This window comes from Echeneis naucrates, chromosome 14 (genome assembly GCF_900963305.1).
Source record: "Echeneis naucrates chromosome 14, fEcheNa1.1, whole genome shotgun sequence".
NCBI lineage: Eukaryota > Metazoa > Chordata > Actinopteri > Carangiformes > Echeneidae > Echeneis > Echeneis naucrates.
This window is the reverse complement of record NC_042524.1, coordinates 11,150,263-11,173,940: the sequence shown is the minus strand read 5'-3', so window position 1 is coordinate 11,173,940 and position 23,678 is coordinate 11,150,263. Positions and strand designations below refer to the sequence as shown.

The 23,678-nt window shown below is 40.0% G+C and overlaps 2 protein-coding genes across 2 annotated transcripts; one reads left to right on the top strand and one right to left on the bottom strand.

The window, feature by feature from the left end:
• The first annotated feature begins 1,420 nt into the window (after positions 1-1,420).
• Positions 1,421-14,507, top strand: arhgap42a (Rho GTPase activating protein 42a). Its single transcript, XM_029518963.1, has 24 exons — positions 1,421-1,958; positions 3,619-3,714; positions 3,821-3,882; positions 5,449-5,520; positions 7,023-7,124; positions 7,217-7,327; positions 7,821-7,925; positions 8,166-8,295; positions 8,393-8,493; positions 8,694-8,803; positions 8,892-8,970; positions 9,208-9,247; positions 9,334-9,396; positions 9,500-9,574; positions 9,703-9,787; positions 9,874-9,932; positions 10,029-10,134; positions 10,563-10,722; positions 10,802-10,952; positions 11,490-12,209; positions 12,303-12,462; positions 12,585-12,656; positions 12,815-12,894; positions 13,502-14,507. Exons 1-24 carry the CDS (start codon positions 1,805-1,807, stop codon positions 13,588-13,590), a joined length of 2,982 nt encoding a protein of 993 aa, XP_029374823.1. The 5' UTR covers positions 1,421-1,804; the 3' UTR covers positions 13,591-14,507.
• trpc6a (transient receptor potential cation channel, subfamily C, member 6a) lies at positions 13,814-23,421 on the bottom strand. Its single transcript, XM_029518964.1, has 13 exons — positions 23,324-23,421; positions 22,033-22,361; positions 20,652-20,784; positions 19,553-19,853; positions 18,760-18,945; positions 18,466-18,630; positions 18,126-18,369; positions 17,822-18,049; positions 17,087-17,351; positions 16,214-16,409; positions 15,307-15,504; positions 14,727-14,802; positions 13,814-14,566 (listed from the first exon to the last, which is right to left on the bottom strand). Exons 2-13 carry the CDS (start codon positions 22,334-22,336, stop codon positions 14,439-14,441), a joined length of 2,424 nt encoding a protein of 807 aa, XP_029374824.1. The 5' UTR covers positions 22,337-22,361; positions 23,324-23,421; the 3' UTR covers positions 13,814-14,438.
• Positions 23,422-23,678: the final 257 nt, after the last annotated feature.

Below are 23,678 nucleotides of genomic sequence, written 5' to 3'. Positions count from 1 at the left end.
TAATAACTAGTACAGGCCACTTATTCACTGGATTGCTTACCTTTTATGTTGAACAAACAAAAGATGCGGTACACTTCTGCAGTCACTCTGTGCTGACTACAATTCTCTGTATTCTGTATCTTCTGTGTGTGTCAGGCAATATACAGAGATACTCAAAGCTTGTTTACTGCAGTAGTAGTCATGGCATCCTATTATTCTGCAGTGACTGGCAGATACAGTAGTTACCAACTGAGACAGTAAAGCTGCCAGACCACCTACAGAGGACTGCAACTTCTGCTGTGGCTGCTTATGCAGTTAGTGTTAAAGGGGAACCTACTCCCATATTAAAAGGGTTTGGAGCAGGGCTGATTAAATGATTACACACAAATAAACACTGACAATTCTCAGCAAGCTTGAAGTGCTGAGATGAGCCTTCTTTCAAGGTAACGTGTAAAGCATCTGGTCATGGATCAGTGACTCACGTAAGCTGTACAGCAGCAAGTTTAGTGGTGGTGAAATAAATCTGATTGCAGTTTTATTTAGTCACACATAAACCTTGCTGACAAAAGAGAAAGCAAATGAAAACATGTCTTTTCAGTGGTTGCCCTGGAGCATTGGGCCTGCTCTCAGCAATGCACTGTGCCTCCCAGTTCTCAGCTGGCACTCATCCCAACTATATTTCTGCTTCAGCCTGTAACCTCTCACTAGGGAATTTAATGCTGTAAAGGGCGTCCTGAACCTTTTCCCCCAGTGTGTTATAAGGTATACTGGGGTGGGAATGCTCCAGTAAACTTGGTGTGGGCTATTTCAAGTGTCACATACTTGCTACTGTTGTCTTTAGATATTTTCAAAAAAGGTCGTGTGATAATCTGAGATACACTCCAATGTGTAGCGACTACAGATGATAACGTGTAAGATAATATCTTTCACAAAAGCAAATCTTCGTTTCCATTTTAACCCATACAAACATTTCTGCCGAACACATCAGAAACAAAAGATACAGATTTTTAGAAATGAATAGAAATAAGAAGGGTTTTTCATTTAATTCTACTAATATCATAACCTCGGGAAACAGACTACTGAATATTAGGTATTTACCATTAATACCGTTTTACAATTTGACACTTCAAATGCAAACTATACAATTTGTTCTAGCCTGAAAAGTGTGCTGCATGCAAATTTTAAAGATGAACACTTTTACTATGAACTAAGGCGCTTTAGAGGCCAAGACTGAACAGGAGCGTTGCTTGTTATGTTGAAACAATAATGAGGATGATGAAGACGCTGATAATAACAATAATAATAACAGTTGTAATAATAATAATAATAATGTGCAGTTCAGACGATATGATTATTGTTTTTATTGTAACAAAGTTTGCACAGATTTTTGCCCGCGCCAGCAGGAGTCTCCCGTTCCCATAGTAACAAGCCCTCATTTAGAGCCTCAAGTAGCCGCAGTTAGCACCGCAGTCTGTGTCGACACTGTTGTAATGTCGGATTTCTTTCTTTTTGCTACAGACGGCATTTTCCGTGGGGACAAGTAAGTCACCGAGAGGTCAGAGGCACGTTGTGCGGGAGCCACCGAAGTTAAACGGTGAGAGAAACAGCCGGGAGCTCGTCGTGTAAGCGAGTCAAACTGTCTCCGCTGCTCCAGTGTCCGGAAGTTCCGCGGCGGAAAAGTGAGAAAGGCATGAAAGAAAAGCAGCCTGGAAGGAGCTCCTGAACAGTGAACCTTTCTGTCTGTTCTCGTAAGCTCCGCCAAAGGGGCCAGAAGAGGCGCTTCGCCGCATTTCTCCAATAACCGGCCGTGTGTACCGAGTTATCGATGGGTCTGCCGACGCTGGAGTTCAGCGACTCTTTCCTGGACAGTCCGGAGTTCAGGGAGAGACTGCAGTGCCATGAGATAGAGCTGGAGCGCACCAACAGCTTTATAAAAGACCTCATCAAGGATGGAAACATGCTCATATCTGCCCTCAGAAGTAAGTACACGCTTTTCACCGTACAAATGTGAGTTACACAAAGTTACACAAGCTGCAGCTGTCCGATTGCAGAGGGCAAACCAGGGCCATCAATTCAGCCAGCCCAATGTGCCGAGTGCAGCCTACAGCTATTGATCATGTAATGTAGTGGCTTGTGTTTAATGGTGTTTGTAATGCAGTTAGATAAAGTAATCTCTGTTGCATGCATAGGCCACAGATATTGTGCCCTTTACAGAGTATTTCAATTAATTGTATAGATAACCCTGCAGCATAATACCACGATTTTTATATTTTTTTTTTTCATTCCTGGGCTTCTGGACATCCGGACTAGTATACTCCTTTACACTTGTAATTAACTTTTACATCGGCAGATTTATGATGGCATAACAATTTTATAAGTTCGTTTCACAAGCAGTTGATCTGTGTGAAATGGTTTACAGTGGCTGTGCAATAATCCATCAAGTCTGAAGTTGTAAATGTTAATCTAACCAGTAATTCAGCAATATCTAAGTGTTCCCAGGTATGCATTAAGGCCCACAAAGTAAGAATCACAGACACATGAAAATGGGAATTTTTCTGAACTGTTGACAAGATATATCTATTTAAATGACTTTTACTGACCACAAAGAAAGATATTAATTTGTTTCTGTTTTATAATTAAACTATACTATAGACTTAAACTATACACTTTACACTGATCAAGACTTCACTGGTTGCTGATCAAGAATTCATTAAAGCAGGGTCCGCCCATTTGTTTTGGTGCTTCTTTTGATCACTTCAGGTAGAAGCTCAGACACACCTACGCTTTTTGGCTGCCTGCGGTTTCTTTGACTCACTGCTGGTTGAACTCATCAGGGACAACACTGTTACTCCCTGCTATACACATACGAGATGCTGTGACTAACAAACAACAGCATCACTGCATTGTTGGCTTGAATACGTCACACAGTGTACAGAGCACCTGCTTATCAATCAACAGAGCCAGAAAACTGTGTGAGATTATCATGATACAATGTTGCTGTTATTCGTGATATGCTAAAATCTATTTTCTTTCAACATCTGTTGTAAGTGTCATCTGAGTATGTTCATCTCATATCTTTGTGTTTTAGTATCACAAATGGTTTCTTTGTATTTGAGTGAACGAGACTGTAATAAATATAAGAGAAACATATTCAAGTTTTCTAAACATCTGACCCCAAAATACATTAACACACACAACATCACTTCACAGAAACATGCACAGTGAAGTATGCAGTAAGTTTCTAGAGAACATTGTATTTGTTGTCAGTGTATAAAGCAGTATACACTGCACCATTCTTTGTAGTGCAAAATGTTTGTGCATGTGAGAGAGGAAAAGGTGGTACTTTACATCATCGCTGAAGTGCTGTTTGGCTATGTAAACAATAGTTTTATAAGAGTAAGGCTAACCTGAGTTTCTTCAGGGTGTGGCCGTTTTTGTACATCAGACTTTGACACTTTGTCTTGCCAGTAGATGATATGGAAGTGAGTTTTGCAATTAGTTTTTTACAGGACAGAACAGATAATAGATGCTGCTACTTGTTACTTTATTGGGAAATTTTAGTGCATTGAGTTGAACAATTTACAGCAGTATGCACTTTTATACCAAATGACTGAATAAAACATTTTGTTTTTCTACCAGGTCTTTCTCTTGCTGTACAGCGCTTCTCTCAGTCTCTGCAGGAGTTCCAATTTGAATGTATTGGAGATGCTGAGACTGATGATGAGGTCAATATAGGTGAGATAAATTATGTAAAGCATTAAAAGGGGAAACTGCAAATTATGTACATAAGAATGCTTAATGCTTCCATATTTGTGTACATGGTGTATCATTTCTTTTGCAGCTCAGTCCTTAAAGGAGTTCTCTCAGCTCTTGAGCACCATGGAAGAGGAGAGGAAACGACTGGTAAAAAAATTTGTGTGTGTGCGTGTGTGTGTGTGTGAGTGTGAGAGAGAGAGAGGGCTTCTTAAATATTAAAACGACTGTTTCAAAATTAAGGACATGTTATTGGTTGTGGCTTTGGAAAGGCACCATTTTAATTTAAAATGGTATAAGTTGCACTATATTTTAAATAAAGTAGATATGCATAGTTCTAAAACTTTGCTCTTTGCTCAGTCTCAGTATACCATCTATATCTGCATACACAGTTATCACTTTTAAGTCATAGAATTTTATTCTCTTAGAAAACCTAATACTTCCGAAGGGCTTTATAAAGGAAATGCATTGCTCAGGTAATTGTTTGCTGATCAGGGTATACCATTAGGCAATAAACTCATCTTAATCAAACTGTTATCACTGAACAAAATACCAAAAGTTTTGTCCTCAAGTCTCTTCTCTGTTCTTTTCCGGTCTTTATACTTGTGTCTTAACATAGCTGTCCCACCAGTCTGATTCATATGTTTGTAGTGAACACTTTGTGCCAGAAACATTGAAAAACGTCTTTGACTTAGAGACCCTCCATCAACCAGACTCCTTTGTGTGGGAGTGACAGGCATCTGGTTCAGTCTGTGTGTGTAAGCAAACCTCTGTGCATGGGCTACATACAGTATGCACATAGTATGCTAACTTATGTATAGTCCTGTGTGTGTGCCTTTGTGGCCATGTGCATGGTCTGGTTACAGAGGAACCATGTGGAACCTATTCTGCCAATTCCCTAGTGAGACTAAGCACAGCCTGGGAAAGTCCATAAAAGGGTTCTGTGTGTGTTTTGTCTGCTCTCTGTATGTGTGTGTGTGTCTGTTAATTGTATGCTTTTCTGCTTGAAGTGGCACCACTGCAACACTGCTAATAGGTCTGAACTTCTACTATGCCATCATTATTAAGTTAAAGGACAATTCCAGAAAACAGACTCCTCAGAAATACCTGCTCACCCTAAAAACATGAAAGGACTATTATAGAGATTTGACAATGCCCTCATTCTCCTTCAGTTTTCAGTTTCATCCTTCTTCAACATGCTTTAAACAGGAACATACAAAGTAAGCAGATCTTTCTACCGGTGCTAGCAAACAGCTCAACTGAGGGAAGGTAAAGATGCAGAGCTAGGAAGTTATTTTGAGCTTGCTTAAATGTCTAAATCAACCGGACAGAACAACGCAAAGCATCTCCCAAGACTCACCAATTTCTAGACTGACAACTAAAGATAAACACTTGAGCTCTTATAACTGCTGCCTGAGTCGAGCCTGAACATTAACCATATTTATTCATCTACTGTGCATTCCACCTCAAAATATTAAGCCGCCACCTTTTTTAATTTAGTTTTGGTTTTAGGTTCCTGATGAAATTTTCAGTATTTTAAACTACAACTGAAACCAAAAGGTAGGAAGGAAGGAAGGAAGGAAATGTCTTTTAAAAATGTTGTAAAAAAATTGCAAAAAAGTAAGATGAAAGTAAAAAATAAAAATGCTGTTCTTGTTTGGTCATGAGCTGTTTTCTAAATTGAATATTTACACAGGCTTTATTTCCTTCTCTTAGATCCAGAATGCTGATGATGTGCTGATCTCACCACTTGAGAGGTTTCGTAAGGAGCAAATTGGAGCTGTTAAGGTATTTCTGCAGTTTTGGAATTAAAGAATTGGATTCTGCACAGATGATTAAGACACAGTGGCTTAACAAGTTAACTTGTGTTTGGATGTTTTTACACGAAAGAAGCACAGTGTGATTTTCATATCCTTATAGTGCCTGAAGTTTTAAACAAATCTGTACGTGAACCTCAGTTAATTTAGCGTGCTGTGCCCATCAGTTATCTAAGGCTGTGGGTGGTAATCATGCAGATCATTCTGCTCTTGTCTGGTCCAAGTCAGTCACTCAGTCAACAGTCAGAAAGTTCAAGTTGTTCAGATAAACGATAGATCATAGTCCAGAGTCAGTGGCAAGGTCATGGGAACGGACGCTAGAAGGCAAGACAGGGAACGCGTCATAGACAGATAGTTGAACTCAGCTTGGAAGTGTAAACACAAAGTGAGTCTGGTGTCTGGTTTCAGCAGCTGTTTCGGGACTTGCAATTCAGTTTTTCAAATCTTTTTGCACTCTCTCTCTCTCTCTCTCTCTCTCTCTTTCTCTCGCTCGCTCATTTTTTTTTTTTTTTTACAGAAAGTGATAGCAGCATCAGGTTTTAGCTGTGGTAAAAAAAAATGGTCACAGCTTAAACTAATCCTGAAAGTAAAATCACAGCTCATTTCTCAGGGCTTATCAGAGACACTCCTGTAGAATGTAGCAGAAGTGTGTGAACAGTACATCCTCACACCGGTGTTGTTCAGATAGAAAGACGAGTTGGACATGTAGGGTTTGTCACTGCAGCTGTTTTGGAAAAGAGCTGTAGTCCTAAATATTTTGGCAGCATCTCTTCATTTAGATTATTAATGGTCTCACACGTCATCACAGCTTTTTCCCCCTCTGAGCTGGAATGTTAGTTCTTCCCAAAATCCTGCTGAGCTTTTGTCACTTTTAGAAAAAACATGAACAGGAAGTTGTCCATATATTTGCAACGATAATGTCATCTCACTGCACATTTGTGGAAATTTGAGCCACAGCAGCAAGGCTGTAGGGAATGCTATGTCAGTCACTTGGTCGGTAGCAAGAACATTTTTACAGCAATTTGAAGAATTAACATGGAAGTTTGGTGCAAATATTTGTGGTCCCAACAGAATAAATGTTACTGACTTTGATGAGCCACTTATGTGTCTGTGTCTGTGATTTGGAGAGAAATTTGATTTTTGCAACGGAACCATTTCTTAGATTTACAGTCAAAGTTAAACATCACCATGTTACTATTCTGTGAGTATGATTATTATTTGGTCTATATTTACTTTTTAGATTCTGCACAGTCATAGTCAGTTACTTGACATATTTCAGCATTCATTATGAATTATTATGATCTTGTATGGCTACATTTGCTAAAATAACAATAAAAACTTTGTGAACAAATGAAAAATATTTGAATATAGTGAAGAGGGAAGTATCAAATGTAGCCCTCTGGGTGGGCATCAGGATATTTCCAGTATTGAAGTCATGTACACGTATACATGTCTCCCATTTTCTAACCCCAGGAGGGAAAGAAGCAGTTTGACAAGGAAACAGAGAGGTACTACTCTGTTCTTGAGAAACACCTCAGCTTGTCCTCCAAAAAGAAGGAATCTCAGCTGAATGAGGTAAACTGTCTTTCAAATACACAGCTAGTTCGTCCCAAACATGTGAAATAACATGAAGCACCTCAAGTGTATTGTGGCTGTTTTTGTTGCAGGCTGACTCACAGATGAGTAAAGACAGGCAAATTTTTTATGATGCGTCACTGCAGTACGTCTTCAAGATCCAGGAGGTGCAGGAAAGAAAGAAGTTTGAATTTGTGGAGCCGGTGAGTTCATATATATGCATCATCATAATTTTTTTTATTTCAGTCACAACTGTACCTTTTCATACTCTGATACGCATGGTTTTTTGTGTAAAAAAAAAAAAAAAAGAGGTTTTGTTAATATTAGCATCCTGTCTTGTGTGTTGAGTTGAGTGCATGCAGATATTAACATGGAAAGGCAGCTAGGTCAGAATCTGAGAAAAACATTGCACACACTGTTTGGTCAGTGATGAAAATGTTTTAATGATACATATCAGTAGAGGCCACTTCCTGTTGCTGTAGAAGCACTTCCTGTATGGAGATCTCTTGCGCCTGGCAGAGAGGGAAACTCTTTGTTGTAAAGCAAAGAAAATCAAGCAACTAGCAGAGTTCAGGGATTTTTCCCCAACTGAGGCTATTATAATTGATTGAACAGATGACTGACAGGCATTCTTTTGTAATCATTTCATGCTCCTGTCCAACATTTTTTCTCCGGATTTCTCCCTCTGCTCTACAGCTATTAGCCTTCCTGCAGGGTTTATTTACATTCTACCATGAGGGCTATGAGCTGGCCAGTGAGTTTGAACCCTACAAGCAACAACTTCAGTTCAACCTGCAGAATGTAAGTGTGCGTTAACTGCAAACCTCTGGACCAAATGTGTACCTGATATCACTTGTGAATAGTATTTCTAACTTTTTGCATCTTAGTAAGAACTTGAATGTCATTGTTGCATCCTGGTGGTGTTTCTCTTTGGAGTCTCTCAAAATATTTTTAAGAAAAAAATTTGTATTTTTTATTTTTTTTAATCCAAATGCAAGCTTTTTTTCTGTGCTGTTTCTTATACATATGTTTGTTGTTAAGGCTCGAAACAACTTTGAAAGCACACGTGCTGAGGTTGAAAAGCTGATGAAGAGAATCCGCTCTGCAGAGGAAGACTTTAAAGCCCCCAGTTGCTTTACTATGGAGGGATATCTGTACATACAAGAGAAACGTGAGATATACACAAATCACTAAGAAATCAAAATGTAGTCTAAAGCATCAAACTCAAGTGTAAGTTTGCATGGAAATGCATATTACATGTGTTATAGGGCCATTGGGCAGCGTGTGGACTAGATACTATTGTACTTATGAAAAAAGCTCCAAGATGTTCGCCATGAGCAACACAGACGCCAGACCAGCTAGCAGACAGGTGAGCTGGCAGCACAGATGAGTATGGTTATGTATCAGTGTCTTCCAAAAACAAATATTTGTATGAATTGTTCAGCACTATCCTGAGTTCATCTTTATAATGTTTTGACACAAATTAAAAAGCAGGCAGTAGCAGCTGTAAAAAAGTAGTTTCTACAAATGTCAGATCGTGAGAACACAAACACTTCTCTGTGTTACCAGAACGGTTTGGTGAATGGGACACCAGAGGTGTTCCGGCTGCGCTCCTGTGTTAGACGGAAGACGGATTCAATCGACAAACGCTTCTGCTTTGACATCGAGGTGGTGGAGAGGTGAGAGGAAAAGTGTGTCTGATGCTATGCATCAATAAGACTGGCTACTGATGGATGGTGTTCAGGGAATCTATATGTCCCTCTACAGACACGGTGTCATCACCCTACAAGCACTATCTGAGGCTAACAGGCGGCTGTGGATGGAGGCAATGGATGGAAAAGAACCTGTATGAATATGTGCATCATTGACTTACATTACAGACATCAGCTGCTATAATTTTCATTGACAGTGACTTTTTTAAAAAGAAAAAAAAAAGATTTTTGGAAAGCCATTCAAAGGTTATGCAAATACTTTTATATAATACATTATTACATTAAACACCAGCAACTTAGTGTTGAAAAGTTTGTTTGTGCTTAAAATGACAATTGTTTTAATGTAACTCTTTTCATCTTTCCCTCTTCAGATTTACACTCTTCCTTCTTTACTTAGCAAAAAGGAGGAAAGTAAGTACCTTGATTTATTTTATTCATAAATGGTGCTTTTGTTTCACTTCAGGGCAGTTATCCATTTAATGCTGTTTGTTTTGCAGCATTTCTCAATGAGGCAGGTTTCAATTTCGTTAAGAAGTGTATTGAGCTGGTGGAAACAAGAGGTATTCCTGCTTGGTAAAATTTTGATGATTATGATCAAACTGATGCTGTAACTACAGTGCTGATTTTCCAGGTGTGCTTAAAAAAGCCTGTATGTTTGTTTAGGCCTAACCACCCTGGGACTGTACAGGACGGGAGGAGTCAACTCCAAAGTGCAACGTTTGATGACAAGTGTATTTGGTAAGATGTACAATTTTTTTCCTTACATGGAGAAGCTTTGCTCAAGCACAATTCACAATGAAAGCAACTAATTTAAACAAGTGATTCTGAACTTCACTATGATTCGTGAACTCTCTACCTTCTTGTAGCAGCCACAGCTCCCTCTAACATGCAACTGGATGCAGATGCCTGGGACAACAAGACCATTACCAGTGGCCTAAAGAATTATTTCAGGTTACTTACTGTACAGTGTAAATCAGTCTTTGTGAAGAACACCTTTCATGAATCCTGAACTCATGATTTCCATTTTGCATGTACAGGTGTCTGGCAGAGCCACTGCTGACCTACAGACTCCATAAAGAATTCATCAGGGCTGCAAGTAAGAGATGCTTCTTTCAAAACACGACATAGGCGACCCCCAACCGTATATGCCCCCTCACCACCGCTGAACCAGATTATTTTCCCTGTTTCACAGAGTATGATGACCAGAAGTACAGAGTGAGGGCCATTCATGCTCTTGTTCACAAACTACCAGAAAAAAACAGAGCAATGTTGGATCTCCTAACCAACCACTTACTCAAGTATGTGTAACAAAACCTGAAAAATGTTAGTTATTTTCCTTAAAACAGAGTGAAACTGTTTAAGAAGATGGAAACGTTGGATTACATACATCACACCTATACAGCCATAGATCATGTACACAAGAAATAAAATAAATGTCCAAAAAAAGAAAATGAAAAAATTTAATCACACCATAAACGTCTTTTTGGCTAAAATCTGTAAAATTCAATTATGAAAAGAGGCTTATCATAAATACAGTAAAAACAATTAAAACATCATTATTTCATATTGCAATTTTACTTTACTTATTTTACTTGATACTATAAGAAAATATCAAAATTTTAACATAACTTTTATGAAACGTGCTACACAAATAAAGTAGGTTTATTTATTTGCAGCATGAACCGAAACTTTAAATTACCAACACTGTAGCTGTGTGTGTGTGCAGGGTGTCATCTCACAGTGACCAGAACCTGATGACTGTGTCCAACCTGGGAATGATCTTTGGCCCCACGCTGATGAGGTCACAGGAAGAGACAGTGGCTGCTATGATGAACATAAAGTTTCAGAACATTGTGGTGGAGATTATTATTGAAAACCACGACAAGGTATGCTTTCACATAAACACACACATACACTCTCATGCACACACACTTGACAGATAAATGTGCTGAATGTTCCTGTCAGATCTTTGGTGAAGCTCCAGACCTGTCAGTGCCCTTACCTCAGGCTCCATCCTCTCGATCAACGCCTCGGAGAACCAAGGCCATCTGTTTGTCATCTGGAAAGAGGAAGGCTCGTCTCTACTCTCCTGCTCTCTGCCTGGCAGACAACGACAGTGAGTTCCTCTGAAACCTGCATCGCCTGACGTGCAACGTACATCCTACACACATTGGTAGAGATTAACTGAGAACATTTAGGCAAGTTAAGGCAAGGAAAATATAACACATTGTCGTACACAGAGGTCATTTTATGTTCTTAACAGAAATAAAAGCATACAAATAGAGGGAAAAGCACAGACGAAAAAGCTATCTGATAACTGAATAAAAGCATAAACAAAGTATATAATTAAAAGGCAAGATAAAAGGTTAAATGGAAACAGTGGAGAACAGAGCAGTTTTAATTAGCTCTTTAAGCCGGCAACAGTTGAGGCTGATTGGATAGCCATTTGGAGCTGGTGCCATAGTAGCTGGAAGACATTTAATCATATATTTACTCAGGTATTGTGCTTGTATTCAAGTTTAATTAAGTGTTTCCTTCATAAAATATTGTACTTCTGACTCTGTTACATTAATTTGACTTTTCCAAAATCTTCTGAGCACAATTACCAATCAGTCTCCTAATGATACAATGTATCATGATCTCTTTTCACCAGGTGACACATTCAGTAGCAGCCCCAGCACCACTCCAATGGGCAGTCAGGAGTCTTTGTCTTCCCACTCCTCTGAAAAGAATGGACTGTCCCAGACCTCTCCTCCATCTTCTCCTGCTGCTGAGCCAAGTTCTTCCTCCACATTGGCTCCGTCTCCTCCTGCAGCTTCCTCCAGCTCCCTCTCCCACAACTCTTCTAATGGGAAGGATCAGAAACACCTGATAGACAGCGTCACCTCCCCTAACTCCACGCCTTCCTTGTCCTCCAACACTTCCTCCCAGCTCCCTCCAGCCCAGCAACCTTCGTCAGTGTCCTCCTCCACATCCTCTTTACTGTCTGCAGAGAGGCATTTTTCTGTTGAAGGAAAATCGACTGCCTCCTTGTCGTCTGTTAGGGACTCAAGATCTCCCTCCAGAGCCTCTACATCCACCACGTCCACCCAGCAAGCTTCAGTGGAGAGTGCCTCCTTTATCAGTGAGGGTCAGCCAGTTCAGAGAGTATCATCTGTCTCCTCCCTGAAGAGCAACCATTCGGTGGATCTAAGAAATGTGTCCAGCAACTCTTCCACTGTCGCAGAAACCAGAGTCACGGACCCTAGCCCTCCTGCTCGACAGCCCAGGGCTGCTTACAGGACTGCCTCCTCCTCTTCTTCCTCCTCCTCATCATTATTTCCCTACCAACTTTCCACATCTTCCTCTCTCACTTCTCTACATATCTCTGAAGGTGCATCCATTCATTTTGTCATTGTAAAGTTATGAAAATTAAGCTATGGTTGAAATGTGATACTCAGCTCTGATTTTTATTGTGTTATTGCAGATTATAAAAGCTGTCACGGATCAGTACAAAGTCTAATGTCGCTGGAATCACAAGATGCAATACACACACGGAAAACTTCACATGTCCGATGTGACTCTGATCTGACTGTGAAACACTCTGCAGCTTCAGCCAGCAATGGCTACCAGAGGCCTGGATCACTGTAAGTGTCAGTCTCGACTCGGACATTGCTTTCAGCGTTTTGAATAAAACCTGGGAATAATCTCAGGGAATGTATTCAGCAGTATGTACAGTAGAAAGCAGTTTTTTGTTTGTGTGTTTCAGATTATCAGTCAGACTGCCACAACGTGAGAGTTCAGTGTTCTCCTCAGCTTTAGACATAAGTTCCTCAGGAAGGTATGTTGTTTTTAACATTGTTGGTAGTAAAATCCTTTTTATACCTGAAGTTGTCAAAAACCCTGAAGTGTCCTTAAGCAAAGCAAAAGCTAGTCATACATACATTTTTTATTGTCTCACTTCCTTCTTCATTAATTTTACTGATTTTTTTGTCTCAGGGAAGCAAAAGCTCTCTACTCCTGTGAGGCAGAGCACAGCCATGAGCTCAGCTTTCCAAAGGGAGCACTGTTCTCAAATGGTAAGAAAAGCACTTGGATATGTCATATTCTGCATAATCTTTGGTCTTTTTTACCCTAAAAGTTTGCATGCATTATTCCATATTCTAAAGCAGATTGAAATTTGAATCATAGGCTCACTGTTCATAGTATTTCCCTAAAATTGTTAAGTAAATTCAGACAAGGTTAGATCAAACATTTTTAATTAAAATCTAGTAATAAAAACTTCCATTCTTTTTACACTTTTTAATTCAATGTTTCTGCTAAATGACAATTACAATGACATTTTTCATTGTAGTCATGTATTTTGTATAAGTGAGTATATGAGCACAGATATTCATTGAGAAATACTTTATGTTTGGAAACTTCATAATCTTGACTTAAATTTTATATGAATCTCTCTGGTCACTGTTCATGTGTGATTATGTATGGAGTATGCAGCTCATTTAGGGAATGTGCAGCTCAATGCAAATCTCTAGTCTTTGGAAGTTGCACTTAGCTCTGGAATAGTAGAGAAACCTCCATGTCTTAAGAAAACGATGGGCCTCTGTGTAAGACATTGTTTGATTGTTTTATATATGAGGGTTGCTGCTTACTTCCTGAGTTCAGTTGAGCCTTTTATCTTTTCAGTGTATCCATCTGTGGAACCGGGTTGGCTTCAGGCGACATACAAGGGCAAGACAGGTCTTATACCTGAAAACTACATCACTTACATCTAACAGACCTGTTTGTATCGTTGCCACATCACTGAGTAACACAAAGATCTTCTCAGACTTGTGATCTACATTGCATACAGTAACACTCGGACTCTGCTGCTGATCAAAGCTATAATATATTTATCTTTTAACTGTGACTGCTATCACAAACAGTACGTATGCTAGACTACTGTGGCTGGATCTGAATGTGTGTATGGTATTTATATCTGACTACTGTATCTGAACTATGGCATCTGTTACTAAGCAGATTATCATACATTTGACATTAATATCTGACTTGTTGGCTTCTCGTAATCAACATTCTCACCCATCTTGCTGGGAATGATGATAATACAGCATGAGAAATGTTTGCAAGGTACATGTAGAAAGTATTTTTCTAGGAATCTTAGTAATTTATGTTTTTAAATAATCATATTAATTGTCCAGAGAAGAAATGGCCACACTTCTGTAATGAGCATTATGACCTATGAACGGTTGGTCTAACACTTAATCCTGTCAGAGCAATTTAGTCTACAGTCAGATTTCATGCTGTCAAAATAAAGGACAGTTACTTAATGCCTTTTTTCATTTTTAACTGTAAATTGTTAAAAATAAAACATGTACTTACACAAGCTAATGTTCTGACATGGTGATCCATGTATCTGAATGTTATTGGTCCGTAAACTTATCCAGGAGTCCATGATTGCACCATGGATAGCATTAATATATAAATGATACTGCAATCCATTTTAATGTTAGATTACCATGGCATACATTATTCTTTTATTATATTAATGGTGTCATACATTCTACATTCAGTGATGTAGAACAGGCACCTAGAATCCATGAGCTGTACAGCTTTGTTTTCAGTCTTATGAAGGTGAGCTGATCTCTCCCAGCCTCCTCAGCAGTCCATCCAGTGTCTCTGTGTTCTGTGATTTCTCCTCTAGCAGCTCATATCGGAGGCTGGAGATGTCCTGCTTGATCTCTTTCAGTTCACCTGAATGAGCAACACACACAAAGGGATCTAAGACAAAATGAAGAAATAACTACAGATCTGAGAATTCTTTTTGTAGTGGAGATACAACATGCTGTTACCATTTCAACATTTAAAGCGCCTGTATTTCTCTAAAGTTTCAGTATCATTTGTTGATTTCTACCTTCAGTGATCTCATCGCTCTCTCTGTCTGCTTGGGCTTTGATGATGTAACGTTTTATCAGTCGCTTCATGATCTTCTACAACCAGTGATGGAAGAAGTGCTTAGATTCATTAAACAGGTACAATTAACAACATGATAATGGCAAAAAGCTACATGAAGAAGAAAATTCTCATATCCCTTTTTTTATTTAGATTTGAAAAGTTCTACGAGCTATCACAAAAAAAATAAATAAATAAATGTAGTTGCGGTTGCTGATGTTTATATAATAAATTTTAACTACAGCTGTTTTCAAAGATGTTTGAAATGTAGTGGAAAACGCAGACATACCTGATATCTGGTCGGATTGGCAGAGGCACAAACACCGAGCTAGAAGATTAAAATGAAGTTTATTTTGTTGGTTATTCCTGTGACGGTTATTTTTGTCTTGAGTTGTGAGCATGATGCTGTGGTGCAGCAGAAAAACCACTGGGAGGTGCTCAGGCTCTGGCTTTAAACAGCTGCTGCCTACCCCAGACTAATGACTGCAAAAGCTGATTAATGCCAAATACAAATGTATAGATGTATGCACATTGTGTGTTACCTGGTTGAGTTGTGTCTCCATTTTCTCTTCACTGTGTCCTGCTACTTGCAGGAGCAGAGACTTGATACCTGTGGCCAATCCCAGCAGAGATTTCGGACTGGGCACCAGATTGAAGGGAACAGGGAGCGTCCTTCCCTCCTCAAAGTAAGAGAACCAGAGTTTGGCCCGCGCAAACTTCCATTCAACATCAGCATCATCCTGAGTAAAAGAGGGAAGAGGAGAACGAACTACATTAACCACGGTGGCCAGGTCAGGTCTACTGAAAGAGCAGTTATCTTATCAGTTTCCTTGTCAGACGTTAAATGAGAAGACAGCCCGTCTCTTCCCAAAGGTTAAATTCTTAAAGTATCTCTGTAGCTCAACACTGGCATGTTGCCTGTTGTTCACAGGCCTGGAGCATTGAGTTCCTCAGCCTTCAGACTCAGGCTAGCTGTTTACCCCAAATTTCCCCAGATGCTGAACGTTTCCTCTACTTGTTCAAAAGAGACTGTAAAGGAAGGAAGGTCTAGCCAGCTGACACGGAAAGGCTATTTAAATATATATTTAAAATGTTTAATGATAGATTTTTTTTTTTTTAGTTAATCCTCATTTAAACTACATGCTTACTGCAATTTCCACATCATTATTTATCTTTTTTATGTTTTATTTTAGGTCTCTTTAGATAACAGTAAGGGGACACAAAACCTTTTAGCCATCTGTTTGCAAAACACGTTCAAAAGTCTAAATCTAATGATTTTAATTCTAGATACTGACCAAGCCTCACTTTATATTCTACTTTACTTTGCTTAAATTTTCATCCAGTTCTAAATCCTATAATTTCTTTTTCACACACACACACACATATATATATGGATAGGGGAAAGTATTTCAGCCCAAAATCCATGTCTGAGAGCAGAAAGTGACGAACCTCAATCTCCTGGAAGGAGCTGTTAATCATGGCGATGAGCATGTTGAGCAGCACTATCACCATGGTAACGTTGTAGACCCCGTACAGCACATAACCAATATTCTCGATGAATTTGTGTCCGTTGTTGATGACAACAGATCTGACCTCAGACAATCCAAATATAGCCCAGAACAGTGTCTTAAAACTCTCCTCCAGACTAGATGGATACACAGAGTGGGACATGGAGCCAGATGAGACAGAGTTCAGGTAAACATTAGTCTTCAGAAAGGCGACATTAAAGGTTAAAGATATAGGACACATGTTTTCAGACTCCCAGGTATTTCTTAATGTTTTTAAATGGTCTCCATTTCCAATGCAAAGGATGTCATTTTTAGAATAAATGATATCGTATATCGGTTTTCATCAGCAATTTTTACCAACTTCATATGTGAAGCTACAGGTCCTCTGCAGTGAGTGCCAATGTAAAGCAGAGTGGTCACAATATGATAAGACAGAATATCTGATTTCATTTCCACTTTTTAAAAGAATTTATATAATACATACTGTTTTATTTTCAGGCTACCTTTGCTTTTTCCAACAATTATGATAAAAATGAATAATCTATTAAGGAAAAATCACTTCTTAATTGAAATATCTATTGTCCACACTAAGATCACATTAAATATCAAGAGATGAAGACTCAAGTTTTGGCTTGCCGTCACTGTACATGACAATTTTCTGGTCAAAACAGGCTTTAAGATGTGGAAATACAAATAACCCCTATTCAGGTCTGGGGAGATTGTTACAATGACCAAAAAAATTTACAAATAATGTCATGAAAATCAAATCTTAATGTACTTATCTGAACAGAGAAGAGTACAGACATGTTCTTACGTGGTGAATGCGTCATTCTGCTTGGCCCCCAAGTAGTAGGAGTAAAGGTTGAACATGCCGATCATGAATGCCAAAAAGACTAAGATGAAGATAACCATGAACTTAAAGATGTCCTTCACAGTTCTCCCTAAAGAGATCTGCAGTGGACCGAAGCTTTCGTTGGCTGGGAGGATGTAGGCGATCCGAGAGAAGCTCAGCACCACTGCGACTGCATATAGGCCCTCTGACACAAGCTGGGGATCTGATGGCAACCAGTAGATTCGTGCTGTAAAAACAGAGTAAGTTGTTAAAGTACAGCAAATCAGTTTCAGTACTTTATTTTTATCTTTGCTTGCTTGTACAACGGTTGTTTTACCTAACAGATACACATGCAATCTGTGATTAGAGTTAAAAGTAGACTGTGTATTTTATAGCCTTCAACTGCTAAACTGATAAACTGTTGCTGAGGTTTTCCTCCAAAAATACTTCCATTTAAATATAGATTATCGAAGGTTGGTCTGTTTTATCTTTTATGTTTATTTAACTTCTCAAAAAGAACAGGAGAATTCAGACAGAGGCCACAAATATTCAGCCATGACTCTGCCTGCTGAAGTCTGAAGCCAAGGCATGTCACCTCAGCAATGCAATCCATATGCATATGCAGTGTACTGCCTTGTGCTAACTGTGCAACTGTTTATACAATAAGTAAAGGGGGCTTTTAAAATGTGGTCTGTGTGGGAGTGTTAGCATACTCACCCAGTGTAAAGTAGTGTATCTCAGGAGGCAGTGTGACATTAATCAGTGTTGTGTAGTGTGTATGTACGTAGGCCTGGGCTAAGTCAGCGTGTCTCAGTGCAGAGAAGCGACAGCTGAAGGAAGCAAGAAAGATTGCCAGCATCCCAAAGTCCAAGAAGTTCCAGGGTTCGACCAGGTACTCCCCTGGTCCTTGACTCCAGATCTCCTTCACCTCAGCCCAAATCATACCTGTAGCAGCATAGGGGGACTGGTTTAACACACAGGATGAAATGATACTTTGATGAGACATTTGTTGAATGCTCACCGATGACCCATGAAATGATGAGGATCTCCATCCATGTGAAGGGCGTTGTGGTCATGCGGTAGAGCAGCAGCGGGTTGCATCTGAGTTGGGCCCCAGCTTGGTTCTGATGGTGAGTCATGTTTGGTAATAAGGTGGTACCTGCAAAACGGTCAGCTGCATTCAGGATGAGAAGACCCAAGAAAATTGTGAAGGATGAAGCATGGGCCACAAACTTCATGAAGGGGCTCCGCATCACTTTCCCTACCTGGGTAAGAGGGATGAACAAAAGGACAATGAGAGAAACTACTGAAGGGATTTGAAACCCTGTCTGTGTTTTTGTGATTTAATGTGAGTGGCATACTCTGCTGCAGGGAGAAATCCAGTAGGCCAGGGCCAGACCTGGCAGTCCTATGGCCACCGCCAGCACTACCAGCAGTTTGATAGCAGTGGTCTGTTGTCTCAGGCCGGGCAGATTCTCATACCAGATACTGAGCAGCTGCTGTTGGCAGTTTGGATGAGCCACAAACTAAAAGGCCCCAATCGTAGGGAGAGAAGGCGGGGAACAAAGGTTGGTGAGAGAATAAAAAATGTATCCCTAAACTGCCTGTTATTCGGCTAAAAAATTCAGTGCTTCACCTGTTGTGAGCACACTCACCTTTTTCAATTCGTATTTGATGGCTAATTTGAGCCTTGTGAGGGAAGGGCGACCTGGAAGATCATAGCTTTCTTCTGAGTCAGTTTGTCCATTCAGTATGGCCTCTACCTCCTGTGTGCTGCGACACAGATCCAGAAGGCCCACCACATAGTCCTTACACTGGTTCGACAGGCGGCAGTAGTCGTTCTACGAGTCCAGTGAAGGAAATTGGGCATTGGTGAGTGAAATATTGGGGAAGTATAACAGTAAATGTGATCCAATGCTGGGGTTACTAAAGAAAACTGTACTGGTAAATGCTTTAGCCTTAATAAAATCAGCATCATGTTTCCTAAAGGTCTGTAGATGTATTTGTTAAAAAGATTGCTAAAACTAGCAGCCTACCACTAAGAAGCAATCTATAAGTCAGTCCACAGATTTTATAGCACCAACACTAGTGAAACATTCAGGCTATCCTAATATTTGTTTCACCTGTAGATACCAAAAAGTTATAACTAGGAAGACAGTTATATACTAGTACAGGCAAAATTTATTAAAGTAATCATTACTGAGACAAAAATGTCACCTACATGACTGCATTGTGTATTTCAGTATCTAAACGCTCATTTGTCTCTGCTTCGACTCTCAAGGTTCATGTGCTGTTCTTGTGTTTACCGGCAGATATACTTTTGTGTAGTTGATGATGAACTGGCTTTCGGGTCATGTACACAGAAGCAGTAACTCTGCACACTGGTCTTAGTGGAGTTGTGTTGTGTTGTGTTGTGGGAATTTGTTGAATCTTTGATAGCGATTCTACCTTAAATTCTTTCTCAATATTGGCCAACATGGCCAACTCGTTGCTGAGCTCCAGGGCGGCCAGCACAGGGTCCTCATTGTACAGGGAAAGGTAAGCAGGACTGGCAAGTCCCCTGTAGGCGTTTATCCTTGATCGCGAGTGGCTGAAGGAATCAAACTGCTGCTGATAGTTGCAGGAGTCACAGCTGCAGAAGTAGTCATGAGGAGGATCGATGCGAGCCCCTTTACTCAGCAAGGTGTGAACTATCTCGTATTCCTGACAGTGTGCAGCAAGTATCACTGGAGTGATATCATGAGAGAACCTATGGATAACCACACAAAAATACAACCATCACAAAGCATCAGAGGCGTAAACATTACATAATTATTCAGGAAATGTTTAGCAGCACAAAGATGTTAACAAGGTGGAGCAGGTCAGTATTGTCCAGAGTTTATATAGTTACAGCTTACAACCAGCTTACAACAAAAGACTCAGCCTACCATTTTCTGTATTTGTTTTGCTTTCAATGGCAAAGCTTCATGCAAAGAAAATAAAAATATCAAATATGATTGGTCAAAATGGCGCTGCGATGGAATGGTGACCAGTCCAGGGTGTACCCTGCCCTCGCCCAACGTGAGCTGGAAGCGGCGAAGTGGAATAATTGGTCAAAATATACTAGCCCTGTATATGGACCAAAATTAGATGCTCGTTCACTTTTTGTGCTGAATTGAGCATTTGTCAAACAGATCGTTTCAATATGGAAAGTGACTTTTGTATCTCGATTTTGTGCTTTACAGTGCAACAATTGGTCAAAATTCAAAAATTCCATAATTTCCATTCCATTCCATTGATAAAACATTTTCATGATATTTTGTCCACTAAAGTTTACATTTAGCTAACATTTTTAAATCATAAACAGGAGAACAAAATTAACAACATATCACACCTAATTTGAGTCCTACACAAGGCCACTTCGTACTTTTTGGTGCCTGCCTAGATATTAGGATGTCAATGGACTGTGAGCCCCTGAGTGGTAAACACAAGCCCTTTGAACGGTCAGGGGAAGGCAGGATCCCACGTATCATTGTCTGAGTGCAGTTATTACTGATATTTATCTCACCTAGTTCCGTCTTCATCATAAGCATAGAAGTCATCCAACATGTCAATTTGAGCAGGGCTCACTGTCAGACGATGAGCGTCCCTAAATGAAGGGTGACCCAACAGGGCCTCTGTGATACGAACATAACCTTTACCTGGAACACACAGAGAAGAGTAGAGCTGTTGGGCCGCTTTGGTATGTGGTCCCTTTGACAAACTCACCTCAGCACAGTTGCATTGATTGAACTTCGATACTGAAAACTAGTGCCTGACTCTGAACTAATTTGACTGCCCTATCTGCCCATGTTGTGCTTTGAATCATTTTAGCACCTTTCAACTAATTTTTTTCACAATATTATGGTTCTTTCTGGCACACTCTCTCTGCTCTCAATGATTAGTTATTAGCATGATAGCTTTTTTCTCTGACAAAATGTTTCTTAATGAGCACCAGAGTGATTCCACCCCAGGCAAGCCACAGAAATCACTGCACCACGCAGAGGACAGTCCACGTTAACCTCACCTGTTGTGTCCAATGACTCAGCACCCCTGACTTCCTCAGACAGGCCATCACAAAGTTGGGGAGTCTCTATTCGTAAATGCACCTCAGATTAGGTTTTTGAGCTGAGGCATACATTTGCTGGAGGATCTCAGGAAGTGCATTTGACAATAAGGGTGATCCAGTTCTTAAATATAAGAAGCCACCAAACCAAACAGAGCCTTAAAGGTAGTTGAAGTAAACAGACATGTGTACAGGGAAGATGTGAAGAAATGCATCTGTGAATCAGTGAGGCCAGAAGGGAGTTATTGGTATATGATGGCATCAGATTTACAGTCAATGAGTCTGAGGAATTTGACAGTTATCCACTGTTCAATGCTTCCCACACAATGATGCAGGATTTGTAGGCAGCTTTTATTATCGGGTTTAATTGGAAAGTAGATTTCTGCACCGCCAGTGTAAGAATGGAGTTAAACCATAGGACGGTTACATGTGTTGCCAGCACAGGTGAAGCGTGGAAAGGGAGAAAAAGACAAGGCGTTCAGTTTGAACCTTGGGCAGCAGTGGAGACGAGCCAGGTTAGACTCACCTCTCAACAAAACAGTATAAGAAAATTTGCATCCGCTTGGTAAAACAAATCACCAGTAAAAGGTCTAAAGCCCCTCTGCACCTGCTGACTGATGAGTTCACATCTTCTTTTTTTTTTTCAGCAGGTGCAGGTTTGATGAAGTTAAAGAATTCCGCATTAAAGTATTGTTACAGTCGATGTTGATAGGAAAGGCTCATAAACGCCTGGTTGATGGTCCTGGCTCTGTTATAAATCAAATGAATGTTTATACACTTCCTTAACCCTTTAGATGCCGTTTTGACCCTTGTACACAAGCAGACACAGATGAACACATCTTACTGATGGCTAACAGGAGGGCATCACCCACTCTGGCCAAATCTGCCCTCCCCAGGAGCAGCTCCGTCACCTCCAGATGCTCGTTGGCCACAGCCAGCTGTAAGGCATTCTGGCCCATGTAGTCCACAGCATTGACGTTCAGGTTGGGTACATGGAGCAGCATACGTCGCACCTCTGGTATGTTGCCGTACTCAGCCGCCTCTAGGAAACGCTGCTCAACCTCTGACAGGCTGACTGAAGGAGCAGAGAACATGTAGGCAGGACCACGTAGAGCCTGGCGTCGTTTCGCAGCGTTGAGACGAGCCATGAGCTGCCTCTCGGAGCTGGTGTGGCTGCCAGAGAGTCATGGGACATAAACACACAGACTCTTTGAAGCTACACCTAGTGCACCCGTTCCCTGTTTCATGTAAATTTCACATTTCAAATGAATAAGACGTGATCATTAATTCTATTACTGTTTTGTAAGTAATGTTTAATACCCAAACAAGTGCTCATCAAAAGTTGGAAATATTCACTATCTGCCAAGAAAACTCTCTCATAAGACATAAAAATAACATACAGGTGATTTCTGACACCAAGAGATTAAGAACTATTTGACTACAATGAATATGAAACTAAACAGAGTTCCACTGCAGTCAAACAAATCATTAATCAAAATTAAACAAGGGCTTTTTATAGTTGTAGAATTTAGATTATAAACATTTCTCTACAGAAACTACAAACTTGACATCCATATAATGAACCTGGTTTAGATACCAGTAGGTATAAAGTATAAAAATTATTGCTCAATCATTCATTGATTGACAGAAACTATTCTTCTTTTCTAAGTGAATGTAAAGTTGAAGAGTAAACATGTTAACTGGTATCAGTGTGAATTAAATAACAATTTTTCCTCCATATAATCATGTTAGATATTTTTATTTAAAATTTTACAAACTGAAGGCTGTTGTCTCATCCTATGAACCACATTGTGAATATTCTTTATCAGACCATCATTGAAGGATATGAGGGACTTTAAAAGGATGCTGTGTAACTTTAAAAATGTCTTTTACATCTCCACCAGCAAGTTATTCAAAGATATAATAATAATAATGGACTGGATCTTTAAAACAGGAGGTACTAGTCTTTATTATTATTTAATGGTCTGGATCTTTATTTGAACTACATAATATCCTGCCGTGCTGGGTTGATAGAAATTCAAATGATTGTTTATTCTGCTTAAAAAACCCAAAAGCACACACCTGCCGCCTACATGAACATCTGGCAGAATGAGGAATGGTGATGAAAGACTCACCCGAGGCAGCGTCCAGAGCAGCAGTTTTCCTCTCCAAAGTCATCATACACCAGCAGGTTATCGCGGCTCCGGGCCCTCGGGCTGTTGGTGTAACCCACGGTCCGGCTGTTATGATGAACTGCCAGCGGTCTGTGGTTCATCCTGGAGGTGGTCAACAAAATAGGGTCTGCTCCTGCTTCAAATGAAAGCACAGTCAAGTTGCCTGTAGCGGGACTCTCTTCTTCTCCCTCCCCCTCTGTTTATTCTGTGTCCTTGAGAAAGAATGCATCCTTCTGGGTCCCACTATACTTTTATTTACATGACTAAGTGAACTTAACAGATGTGGAGGGCAGCTCCGTGTTATTTAACTTAACTT

What these genes read in the sequence shown, in the direction of transcription:
- arhgap42a (XM_029518963.1), top strand. Translation starts at nt 1,805, where the DNA reads ATGGGTCTGCCGACGCTGGAGTTCAGCGACTCTTTCCTGGACAGTCCG. An exon ending in GGCCTAAAGAATTATTTCAG is followed by an intron (nt 9,788 to 9,873) that starts GTTACTTACTGT and finishes TTGCATGTACAG; the next exon opens with GTGTCTGGCAGAGCCACTGC. An exon ending in GACATAAGTTCCTCAGGAAG is followed by an intron (nt 12,657 to 12,814) that starts GTATGTTGTTTT and finishes TTTTTGTCTCAG; the next exon opens with GGAAGCAAAAGCTCTCTACT.
- trpc6a (XM_029518964.1), bottom strand. Translation starts at nt 22,336, where the DNA reads ATGGCTCGTCTCAACGCTGCGAAACGACGCCAGGCTCTACGTGGTCCT. An exon ending in TGCCCTCCTGTTAGCCATCA is followed by an intron (nt 20,785 to 22,032) that starts GTAAGATGTGTT and finishes TGTGTGTTCCAG; the next exon opens with GTAAAGGTTATGTTCGTATC. An exon ending in TCAAATACGAATTGAAAAAG is followed by an intron (nt 18,631 to 18,759) that starts GTGAGTGTGCTC and finishes GGGGCCTTTTAG; the next exon opens with TTTGTGGCTCATCCAAACTG.